We start from the raw sequence: 13294 nt of genomic DNA, 5'->3' as shown, positions 1-13294 counted from the left end.
TAAATTTATAAAGAAGAATGATTTCCAAAAGGTGTTTTTTTTTTCTGTGCATGAACCTCTAATGATGTTCTAGCAGGGGTCTACAATATCATGTAGAAAGCATGTATGGTAAATAGGAAGCCATTTGGGATTTGGCCGTGTGTTAGAGGGGTAAAAATAAAAGCAACAATAAATTTTGCCTTTAAAACCACTAAGAGTAGATTTACACTAGTAGGATGTTCTGGACAGCTTGGAGAACTTGGCACAGTTTTGCTTCTGTCTCTTCAGGACCCTAAACAATTTCGATGAAATTTGATGTCATGTTTATTTGAACCAGTGACATATGACTTAATTAAAGTGGTTGTGAGTCAGGTTATACTGTATATATTCAGCTTCATGTCTTAAGTAAGGAATGAATTACTTGAGTCCATGCTGTTGTAGGGAACTAATCAATAATGGAATGGTGTGATACAGCCTGACGTGAAGCAGACTTACTGTTACTTCCGCAAAGTGGAGTATTTTCCTATAACAGCACGCCCCCGTGTTTTGGAAATGACAAGTCATACTTTATTAGTATATTCGTATTTTAATGTTATGAAGTGTGTCCTATTTTAAAAGCATTGCTGTAATGCTCATGTTGTTGATTTAATTGTTCAGTCTAGACTCAATTCAGAGAAAATGGGAGGTCAAACTCAATGTGACGTGGGTGTAATGTAATCCAGTCTCAATAACAAAAGATAAATAGCATAGTATGTCTGGGTAGTCAGATGTAATACTCATGAACACTTCATTTGGAAAGTCCAATGCAGACACAATACAATCCATTTAAAGTCTCTCATGAAGCAGCTTATTAACTGATTCTCAACAAAATCTCATCTAACAATGAATGCCTCTTTTAGCAACATGTTAAGATGAATGAATAGAGTCCACATGAAGTGAAATTGAAGTTGCGACGTACAAACTGGGGTCAGTATCATTTTAGGTAACATGCTATATTATACATAGACCAATATCAAGTGGGCCGGACCAAAAAAAATCAGTTTAGTAAACCAATAAAACATCAACATCAATATCAACATGTTTGCCTCTTCTTAAAAGTGTTAATGTATCAGCAATTTTTACTTAATTACTTAATTGTAAGTGTATGTCATGAATTTACACAAAGTAGCTCATAATATTGAAATGTGTGTGTGGGAGGGGAGTGTTAATCAACGTAGTTTGCCAAATTATTAACACACAAAAAATTGTGATTGCATAAGTATTGACCCCTGTTGTTTTGAAAGACCTAATTTAGCTCTTTTGGAACAAGACAAGGGGCACGGTGGCTTAGTGGTTAGCATGTTTGCCTCACACCGGAGTTCGATTCCCGGAGTTTGGCTCCAGGTTCCCTGCAACCCTGTGTAGGATAAGCGGTACAGAAAATGGATGGATGGATGGATGGATGGCTTACAGTGTCAAAATTTCAGCTTGTTAATGAATAAATGTCTGTCAGTAGCTGAGGTCATAGTTCAGAGTTTTTTGCTGTATATTGCCCCCTATTGGAATGATTTTAATTTAGAACAAGGATTCATTTGTTGGGTGTGGTTTGAATCTTATAACAATCAGACCTAACACCCCTGGTCTATACCGTGTGTACAGATTATCTGCTAAACTTCATCAACCATAAACTGTTAGGCTATACGTATAATCATTTAGACTTGGATATTAGGCAGATTTGTGACTGATTAAGGTGTGTATACATTGACAAGTGCATAATAGTGCACTTTACTCTATATACACTAAGCATATTATGTCCACTGTGTCTGTCTACCATATGGATGCATGCACATCCAAATGCCTAGAATAGAGTTAAGGGCCAAAGTTCACATCACTCATAATGTTTTAGTGGGAAAGAAGGAAATTGCATGTCTTTTTTTTTTACTTTATAAAAAAGAAATCCATGATTTATGCAAGAAATATGATGTGTAATGAAACAATCTATCTAAAACATAAATAAAATAAATCAGAACCTCTGCTTCTTTAGACCTGATTTACAAAAGGTAGTGTATAACAGATGTCAGGAAAAATGTGGCTAGAGAGGATTTACAGAGAGAATCTACAAGCTGTGCAGTGGATACAAAGGAAGCTGAAGGCTGGGAAATATGCACTAAATGTCTTGCTGGTGTATATTACACTTCTGTCTTCTTCATTTTGTCCTAAGAGTTTGCAAACTTTTGCACTTGACAGTATGTCCTTCAAGGTGTGCTGTACGTATGCATGCACACGTCTACAGCATCTAAATGTGACTCAGAGTGCACACTTATGCATCTTCATGTAAGTGACCAGACTCTGTGTGTGTGTGTGTGTGTGTGTGTGCTCTTCGTGCCACAGCATGTGCAATGAACACACGCACAGCTCCTGTCAATACGTGAACCTTCTCCTGCTATGAGTGTAATAAAGAGAGCTTAGCTTGTAAATCAGTGTCACCCGCTGAAGCGGAGCGGCGATTGTCCTCTGTCATCTCTCCATCGCACATCACTGAGAGCGCCTTAGCCTCCCATTAATCCATTAGGGAAAGAGAGAGAGGGCAATTTCAGTTCAGTTCCTCTAGCAGGTCTATAAGAATGAACAAGTGGCAAGAGAGGTGAGAGAAAAAATAAATGAAGGACACTTTAAGGACTCTTTTTTTTTTTTTTAAGTAAAAAGTGGTAAAGCATAAGCGAGAAAATAATGCATGCATTAAATTTTTGCAGTGATGTGACACTGAAAATGGATGCATTTAAAAAAAAAACATAATCTCATCTGCCACCCCAGTTTGGTCATTAAAATGCTAATATCGATGCAGGCTCAAGCAACTGACATCATGCCTGTGAGAAATATTGAAATGTTCATAATTACACACAGTGCTAGATGTTGTAATATGGAATATTGAAACAGTAAATGGTCACTCTGACTTCCATTTAGCCTTGAGTGAAGTGTTTGAGCTTTCACTGTATACAGGATTTGAAGGAACACAGTGAGCAGGACGTATTAATGGCCGTGAAATCTCCTGTATTCTTGCTGTGGCATTTCTATTCACTAGAGAGGTATAAAGATTTCACATTTTCACAGGATGTTACTAAGGCAATATATGACCAAATGAGACACTGGCATTTCACTCAATTCCCATATCTGAATTTTGAATAAAGAAAAAATTGAAATTTGAATAAAGAAAAAATATGACTGAAAAGACTGCAAAACAATGTGCATTTTTATCTGTAAAACTAAATAAATTAAAATTTGCTATGAACAGAGGTTTAATATTGTTTAATATTGTAAACAAAATGTACAAGTTCAACATATCTTATAAATAAATAAATAAATTTATTAATTCTTACAAAAATTTTGATTGAATGAAATAAATGTCTGATGAAACATATTGAGCTCCGTAGCAGAAATAGAGCTCCAAAGTTGGCTAAAATGCCCGATGTCCGCAGCCTCTGGTGTTGTTTGAAATCTACCGAAGAGCACTTTTTAACTGTTATATAATGTGGTCATGTAACTGTATAATGTATAATACATGTTGGTCGTCGTAACCCAAAGCTATAGGGCTGTCGGACTTCACAAGTGCAGATCTTTGCTATGAACAGAGGTTTAATATTGTAAACATTGTATGCTGGTCACATGAATGCATGCACTTGATATATTGTAACTTCCCACATTTATTTACATTGTACTCTTGATGAGGTACCTTTCGATGTACTCTGCACTACATATGAGCACTGCGCAGAAATGTAATGTCTTAAATTGCTCCTGCAGTTTTGTCATTTTGTTGCCAGAGGTACAGAAGCTGTGTGTTATGAGTGAAAGAGTCTGGATAGAGAGGATGGCGATGGTGGTGATGAAGGGCAGGCTGGTAAATCGGGTACAGTGGGATGGAGAGATGCTCTATAATAAGATTGTAGGAGGGATTTACTGCAGCACAATTTCCCCTAGGGCACTTATATAGAAACTCGGTTCCTCTCTTTAGCTCTCTCTCTCTCTCTCTCTCTCTCTCTTTTTTTCTCTCTCTCTTTCTCTCTATTGCAGACTATTTTCTTTTTTCGTTCTTTCTTTATTTGATTGTCTGCTTTCTCCTTTTCCCTCGGAGTTGTTACTTTCTCAAGCTCAGAGCCAGATACAGCTTGGCTAAGCATGGAAGGCGTGGTCGGACACATGGACAGGTCACAGGAGAGGACAAACAGACAAAGCGAGAGAGGAGAAAGAGGAAAGGCGCATGATGTTACTCATACTCTCACAAGGTTAAAGCAACCTGCAAATATGCAAAACATGTTTTTTCTCAATCAACCATGTGGCCACATGTGCACAAAATGCAGAGCCAAGCCAAATGAGTCAGCCTATGTGTGTTTGTGTGTGTGTGTGTGTGTGTGTGCGTGTGCGTGTGTGTGTGGACCACCCGTCACCAGACAGCCCATGTTTACACACATGCGAAGCATTACACTTCACCTTCCCTACACACCATTTTGCTGGCTACGGCTCATCAGCCTGGACAACATTTCCCCCAGTGGACGACTAAATTAAAGTTTTCATTCCAAATTAAATTCAGATTTCATTCCAAGAATTGAAATCTCAACATTGCGGTTCAGAATGTTTTAATATGCAGTCGTAACTGGTTATGGTTTATGCGTAGCCTGTCTAAAACGTTTGACGGGTAAAAAGTTCCAGACACTCCTGACTGCAGAACGAACCAACACATTTGTCACACACGCACACACACATGCACACAAACGCAAAGTGTCTTCTTGTTCTTTTTCACTTTTTGGAAAGTTTCTGTGCTTGTGAGAGTGGAACACTTCACCTCAAAAATGTTAATCCATGCCAGGGTCCTCGTTAGCATATTGCTAGCAGGTCATTGTCATTACAATATTCATTTATTTTTAGTAAGGTTAGCATTTTTGAACTATTTTTTGATGATTCATTCTTTTGTGCTCATGGATACACTCATTACCACCTCAAAAAAAAACATTCAATATTGTTATATCTGCTTTGATGGCATTTCCTAAATGTATGAGAACTGCTTCTAAAAACATATTTAACCAGTGATGGATGAGGAGAGTTATTAAATGGGAGGTGAAAATCCAGTATCTATTAATAGCTCGACAGTGAAACTAACAGAGTAAAGCAATGCATTATATCACAAGGACTCATTTGTGATTTATGTATATTTTTTAAGCGTTTCAAGTTCATAATGTTCTTCTGGCTTCAAAACATAGTTAAGTCAGAATGCCAAATCTAAAAGGAGTCATGGTTTACAATTATGAAAACATTCAGACTCGATAGCAAAGATAAGACTGGACTGAACAATGGTAGTGATTGTGTCATGGTTCGAAACTCCTCAGATAATTAAGCTTGAACACGCAACAGATGTGTGTAGAGACATGCCGAACCATGACTTTAAATCAAAATCATGTTATTGATTATTGTAATTTTTTTTATTCCAGGGCCAATATCCTTTAACCACAGCAAGGCGATCAAGTAACATCTTCTTTGCTTGTTCTTTGACTCATTTGAAGAACTGAGATGTCTCTAAAGAAGGTGACATTCAATTGATTTTCAAATCAAGGATTGAGGAATCACAGAGGTATCAATTATTTTACCGCTGACAAGGTGAATTCGTTACTAAGACCTTTGCTAAGATGAATCAGAAAGATGAGAGAGAACAGAGCACTACGCAATCAGTTACACAGAGCTAAATCAGTCCAATATGTTTCTTCTGGAATTGTGTCTGCCGTTTCCTTTACAGAAATCACCTGGCTCAGTGATCGAAACCCATATTAGCGATTAGCAACACAGAGTGCGTAAAATAAGTGTGGGTCCAAGAGGAGCATTAAAAAGTCATGAGCAGAGACGGATGCAGAGGAAGCTCCTCTCTGCTGCAGTATGCTGAGTCATGCTTTTCACTCAGCGCCATGCTGCTAAAGAGAGAAAGAGACATGTCTCTTAATGGCACACATAAAACACAAATATCACCTTAATGTGACATGTGATAATGACTTCGGGATATAGAGCTCCACGGGTTCTCCGCAGATATACATCCCTGCTTTGGATGAAGCTTTAGAATCCAGGACACGGTTTAATGAGTGATGGAAGGACTGGTTTAAATTGTCTATTATGTAAGATGTTTTATTTTCTCAGATAATCTTATAGTAAAAATATTGCCATTACCTCCACTGTATGGAGTATCTTGTCAAAACTAGATCACTTTTATACGACTGGGGGTCCCTGGAGGACTAGTGGTTAGGCCCCTGCGCTCTCACCACCACAGTCTGGGTTCAGTTCCCAGCCAGGGAACCCACACCAGCCACTGGGGTTGCACAACACAGTACACTCCCAGTGCCAGTCCCAAGCCCAGATAAAATCGGGGAGGGTTGCGTCAGGAAGGGCATCAAGTGTAAGAACTGTTCCAAATCAAATATGGGGACCAATGATCTGCTGTGGAGACCCCTAAGAGGAGCAGCTGAAATAAGAAGAAGAAGAACAACAACAACAGCTTACTAGTAACACTATTATAGTTTTGTGAATGTTAAATCCTTATGCTGACATTGAAGGAAACCCACATGGACACGTAGAATATAAGAGCATAGGATCAAACCCAGGACCCTGGGTTAATTACCTACCTCTGGCTTCTCGAAATAACTTTTGCTAATTAGATTCACTTCCCGCTGTCTAGCACCTGGTTGCATCAAAAAAAAACACTTAAGTGGATTGACTTAAGGGTTTCCCTGTGGGAAAAAAATCCCTGAGACAAGGGATTTCTTTAAGAGCATTGCAACAAACAAAAGCCTGGCATGAGATAACAGAAAAAATGAATTCAAGCAATCTTGCTGTCAAGTGCACAGTAAAAGAAGTGATGAACAAATATGAAAACATAGTTGTGAGTTCAAGAAAAGTTCAATAAACAATCATAAAAAGGAATCAGGTATCGCCTCCTCTTCAGTTAACACCAAATCAGCCATTGTGTTTGAGTTCAGCTTTAGTTCACCTGTTTTGGGCCCTTAAGTTTTTAGGGTGAAATTGTTACTAAGGACTTTGTAGCAATGCATAACAGAACTTAAGGGAACACTTAAGCAATTAAGGGGAAATACTTAATGACAGCCTTAAGGTTCCTTAAGTGGACCGTTAGGTCTTTATTTTTTTCTTGCAGCACATGTTTCACTAAAGATATCCTTAACTTTATACTGTAACTTAGGGTTTTCTTAATTTAAGGGCTTTGTTGCAACTGGGCGCAGGACCCAAATATATCACTCAGTCCAGTCCAAAAAGCTCCATGATTGAGCTCAAGCCCATTCTACCACTTTAAAAAACAAAAGCTAGGTTTTTTTGACTGACCCATGTGGTGAGGTTAAAGGTTAAACCCACATCCTTCTGCAACTAATCATAATATCTCTGCTACACACATGGTAGCTATATCACCAAACATATCAGTCATTATCAAGCTTTTAAGTGCTCTCCGCTAAGCATTTACAGTGCCATTGCACAATGTCATGGAGTTTGTGTAGAGAAAATGTCACAAGCAGAACGCACCTCTCTTGGCTCTATTTCAGACGTTATTTTGTTACTGTGGCTAGGCTGTTCTGAAGATTAAGTGCTGTACTTATGCTAATACCAGAGCTCCAGAAATATCTGCTGAATCTGCACATAAATGCTCGAAGCTATGGTGCATTGCTTGCACTTTTCTTTCTGTATTCATCAGGTGGGGAAAATCAGGTACCCTTTCTGCTCCTGAGGGAGCATAAACCTATGGCTGCCTGTGCCGCCTGTCAAGCATCCAGCGCTACCTCGCAGGCGCTAATAAATTAGCATCCCTGTAGTCAGCCTTGAGCCTATAGACTTCTGAGCTAGCTAATGTGGTTTTAACTTTATTTTGACTGCTGGATGTTGTTGAGATAGGAGATAACCAATAATTTAAGTTTCTTTGTGGGATTTTGTGAATATACTATATGCAGTTCATTTGAAGTAACACTCTTAAGCAAATGTTTACATCGCCTGATTTTAGGCTAGCTTTTTGAGGCAGTAACACTGGTTTTAGAAAATGTGCTAGTAGCACTGAGAGAAAAAAGACCATAATAAGGTTTATAAAAAAGTGTTAATCTGTGTAAGTGTTACAGTCCATCATTTTAAATGTGGAAAAAACAACTTTGTTTTGATCTTTTGAGCCCCTTTATAACTTAGCCAGAGGAAATGCTTTAGTCACTCAAGACAATGATGAAAATGGTAATGATTTCTCTGCTTTTCTGAGCTTTCTGTGATTCATGAGCCTGACAGAATTCTTGATCTTGAAATACTTTGTTGTTCTTTTTTGTGGCCTCTTGCCTCAAAGCCCTGCTACTGAAAAATATCTCTTCTACTTGACATCAAAATCAACTTTGACTTCTTTTTGTGCATAATATCTAACAAAGGCAAAGCAGGAAGTGGGAGCTTTTCTTAAATGCATTCCACAAAGGGTCATTAATTCCTTTTCTCTTTTTAAAAAAAAAAAAAAAAAAAACAACTTACAAGCTAAGTTTCCAAATTGACAGAAATATACGAATTGTGTAAGGATATGCTAGGACTATGCCAAGTTTCTTTTTTCTTTTTGCTGTAATGGAACATAATAATTTCCTTATCACTTCTATGCTTAAATGTAAAAGTGTGTGCAGGAATTCATTTATTATTCAAACTTATTGTTTTCACATTTATTTATTTTCGTCATTAACAGTGTCGACTGAAAAAAGTACTGCAGCTGGAGATGTCATTTGTAGCCTGAGTGTGGCTGTTAATTAAAATTCAGTTTGATGCATATATGTATATATGTCTTGCTGTTGTATATCAGCATTTAACTGCATTAATACAACAGCCTAAAAATAATGATGTCCTGAATTTCTATAACTATAGTAAAGATGACTAGTCAACAGCTTTTTGGAATTAATGTTTAAACTAGTAGAAATTAATAGTTGCAGTGCAGCCCATACTTCATAGGCATTCATCTTGTCTTTATGTGTGTCATAAACAAAAATCCGAAAAAAAAAAAATGACTTGGAAACAGGGTTCAAGATTAGATAATAAATATCAGTAAGCTTCAGTAACAAACCCTGTTCAGTTGGCTGTGATTCAATATACACAGTGACTGAAGTGACATCTGCATTAAGGTATATGGTGAAAGTGAATATAGGTTGGAAATTATGGTAATTGAAAAGTGCACAGTCAATGACGTGATGCTTGTGGATGTGCTCGTGTGAATGAGAATGGTGCCTGGGAAAAGGCACAGAATGTGATTAGACCATCAGCAAGAACTGTCCATCTACAATTACATAGACTAATATTATGGTAGGGTTGCAGTGCTTGGACCCCTAGTTATAAAGACATATACTCATCTGAGAATTCAGTGGTACAAAAACAGGTGTACAGAGATGTGGAGAAAAAAGTGGTACAGATAGATAGATGAGCTGTCCTTCAGCATATTCTCAGTAATATGTGTAGTGTACACCAAGAGAAACATACATGCTTGAATGTTTGACCTCTAAAGTGAGGGGGCGTTTTGCTGACAGGCTTATGTCCAGTTGTCCTCTTAGAAGGACAAATCAATGCAGAGTTCTTCTGACTGATCATCTTTCTATCCTGATGGGAGTGGTGTCTTTCAGTGGTGACTCCATCCCCATCGAGTGAAAATGAAAATGTTGTTACCTACTATGGTTGAGTGGTCTTAGGTTTTAATGTGTCCCCTCACATAGTCTCTTATCGTAGTTGTCCTTATAAAAATGGATGAGTTGTGTTCCAAGCAGAAGTGTTAAGTGTTGCTTTGGTGGTTTTATCATCAGCTGCAGAGATGTTCTACTGCAGTGTTCCAAAAATAGTAAAAAAGGAAATAAATGGATTTCAGTGTTAGTGTGGCAATTATGGCCTCTCTTTAAATTTTCAGCCATTCTTAGCATCCTTCTGTCTGTGTCTGTGTGTGTGTGTGTGTGTGTGTGTATGATTTGTGCAGTGCTGCTCAGTGTGCTCTCTGCCGGGGCTCAGACAGAAATGAAGAAGGTTGTTGGGGACAACGCGACACTGCCGTGCCATCACCAGTTCCGGCAGTCAAATGGACAGACGCTGGACATCGAGTGGATCCTACAGAAACCCAGCTTCAAACAGCGCGTGGTAACTCCATAGCTTTATTCCTTTCTTTATTCCTGGTTCCTCTTAGCCTTCATTCTTTGTATTCTGGATCTATAATTGAATTTCACCTTATACCACAGCACTTGTGGATTCTTTGATTCTGGTTGCTCAGAAGACATTGATTAATTTTCTATAACAGCAGCTTTGAAAGTATTTCTGGCTGTAATTCAAATCACTGTAAAGATTCTGTAAGGATATGTTTAATATTTACAGAAGGAGTCTCCAGTGTCAATGCTTTGTAATGTTCAGTACGTTTTCACTACAGGGAAGTCTTCAAGATACAAGGCTTTGCACTTTTTTTGTATTAATGATGTTCATTCTTTAATTAATAATTTAAATGTTGGTAAAATGATGTAGTATAAGAGGAATAAAACACTTAGGGGGATACTGTTGTAGGAAAATAAGCAATAACAGGGAGATCAATGACAATAAGTCCACACAGTATTCCTTATTTATCCCACCTGATGCCCTTTACCACATCACATATTCACTTATTTTTTATTCAACTCCTCTTTTTCATTCTTTCATATCTCTTTTCCGGTTTGTCTCACCTGCTTTATCTGCCAGCATACACATTCTTTTCCTCAGTGCTTTGCTTTGACAGAAAACACTACATTTGTGTCATTGTCATGCTCTTCTTGTTTTGCTATTGCAGCTTTTTTTTTATACAGTACCTTGCTTACTATCTTCCATTAGATTCTGTCTCTCTTTCCTCTCAGCTGTCCTGCCACAGGCTAAATCTGCTTTCTCCATGGCTTCACAAACAAACCTGAAGAGAGATCCACCTGGAGCCTTATGGCTGTCAAACAAATGCCTGCATCTTTATTCGCTCTGTCTCCCTCTTCCTCTCTATCTCATAGATACCGATAACACTCCAAATCTATTTGGAGCAACATTTTTAATTGGATGAAATAATGACTTTAACAGCGGCTAATGTAATATTTGCTTATCTGATTCCAGAGGCAGTTAAATCATGTTTTGGTGTCAGTGCTGGAGCTGTAATGCTGCTGAACAAGCTTAATAAGTGTGTCACTAAGAACATTATAATTTCAAATGAAATTAAACATCGGATAAGACGCACTATTCTCCGCAGTGTTCACCGAGTCAAAAAGATCTGTGTGTGTGCATGTAAAATAAATCATCTCTTTCAGTTCACATCTGTTGGGTATTGGGATTTAGTTCTACGGCTGAAAATAAGAAGAATTTGGAAAGAGGTGTGAGCCTGCATTAAAGCTTCTGAGTCTTCAGAGATGGCTCACGTTTAATGCAACATTTAATGAGAAGATAACATTAAAGTCCCATTAATTAAAAAAGTGTCTGAAAGTTTCATTAGGAATGAGGTGGAGACAGTGGTGGGATGAATAAATCATCCTCCGAGTTGTGACAGAGCAACTTGTCGGAAACAGGCTTGTTTAGTGAGTGAGCTCTATGTGATGAGAGAACTGAGATGTAGGAAAGTGTAAAGAGAAAGTCTTCTCTTTCAAGTGTCTTAACTATTTAAACTCAGCTTATTATTCCTTTATTCCTCATAAGGCATGTTATTCCGTAATTACTATGAATTATTCCATAACTACAGTGAGAGTAATAGTAATGGTGTGTAGTTATGAGAGTGAGGAATGTAAGTCTGGGTTCACTGATCCAGTGCAAATACAGAAAACATGTTCAAATGCAGAAAACACGTGCAAATGCAGAAAACACGTGCAAATGCAGAAAACACGTTCGAATACAGAAAACACGTTCAAATGCAGAAAACACATTCAAATGCAGAAAACACGTGCAAATGCAGAAAACACGTTCGAATACAGAAAACACGTGCAAATGCAGAATACACGTTCAAATGCAGAAAACACGTTCGAATACAGAAAACACGTGCAAATGCAGAATACACGTTCAAATGCAGAAAACACATTCAAATGCAGAAAACACGTGCAAATGCAGAAAACGTGCAAATGCAGAAAACACGTGCAAATGCAGAAAACACATTCAAATGCAGAAAACACGTTCAAATGCAGAAAACACGTTCAAATGCAGAAAACACGTTCGAATACAGAAAACACGTGCAAATGCAGATAACACGTGCAAATGCAGAAAACACGTGCAAATGCAGAAAACACATTCAAATGCGGAAAACGTGCAAATACAGAAAACACGCGCAAATACAGAAAACGTGTGCAATTACAGAAAACATGCAAATACAGAAATACTGCAATAAGCCGAAAACACAACTGAAATGGTTTACAAAACAAACGGAATGTGTGATGGAAACACTTGGCTTCTCTCTTTTATATTTGGTTGTAAACCAATTCCATTGCGCAGCATTTCAGATCTTGCATGTGTTTTCTGCATTTGCAGTGCATTGGCCCCCAGTGCCATGCGTGTGCTGCTAGTTAGTATCCTTTTTTTCTGCATATGCATGTGTTTAATGTAATTTCCACATTTTCTGTATTTGCATGTGTTTTTTGCATTTCCACATGTTTTCTGCATTTCCAGGTGTTTTCTGTATTTCCACGTGTTTTCTGCATTTGCATATGTTTTACTATTTGGTTTGTCTGGAGGGAAATGCCAATGCTGATCATTATAAAATCTGACATGCCTACAATATTCTAATCAGGCCAAACATACTACTTTTGTCAAAAGTAATTAACAGTTAATGAATTAACTAGTAATTAGTGATATAAAGGAATGTCACTTTGCTGCCTCACAGCTCCTGAGCTCGGATTACTCCCTGTGTGTAGTTATGAATGTTCTCCCTGTCTCTGTGTGGGCTTCCTCCTGGTTCTCCTGTTTCCTCCCACCTCCCAAAACATGCCAGTAGGTGGATTGGTGACTCTAAATTGCCCCTAGGTGAGAATGTGTGTGCATGTGCGTCCCATTTATTTAGCATAAAACCACGTTGCCACAGACTTTAATATACATTGACTCATTGTAATGTATACTATGTAGTTGCTGTTACATGGGGCTATTTTTAAGTGATTTATTGCACAATAACGGAAATTTGACTTCTGAATCAATTTTGAACAATGTTTCAAGGCAGTTCTAAGAATATTGTAAAGATTCATGCAATACATGATTCATATCAAAGGACAGAGAAAGGACACACACACACACACACACACACATTTTTTCCTTGCACACAGACAAAGCTGAAGGTCAGGCA

The 13294-nt window shown here is 37.9% G+C and overlaps 1 protein-coding gene across 1 annotated transcript in view; it reads left to right on the top strand.

Annotated features, from left to right (window-relative positions):
* Nucleotides 1–13294, top strand: part of clmpb (CXADR like membrane protein b) — an 84436-nt gene that overhangs the window by 52093 nt on the left and 19049 nt on the right. The window contains exon 2 of the mRNA XM_026927437.3: nt 9962–10119. Coding sequence (XP_026783238.1) covers nt 9962–10119 — 158 coding nt within the window. The remainder of the gene's footprint in view (nt 1–9961; nt 10120–13294) is intronic.

The sequence above is a fragment of the Pangasianodon hypophthalmus genome, chromosome 6, assembly GCF_027358585.1.
Source record: "Pangasianodon hypophthalmus isolate fPanHyp1 chromosome 6, fPanHyp1.pri, whole genome shotgun sequence".
In the NCBI taxonomy this organism is placed as follows: Eukaryota; Metazoa; Chordata; class Actinopteri; order Siluriformes; family Pangasiidae; genus Pangasianodon; species Pangasianodon hypophthalmus.
The sequence above is the reverse complement of the archived record's forward strand: the minus strand, read 5'-3'. Positions and strand labels throughout refer to the sequence as shown.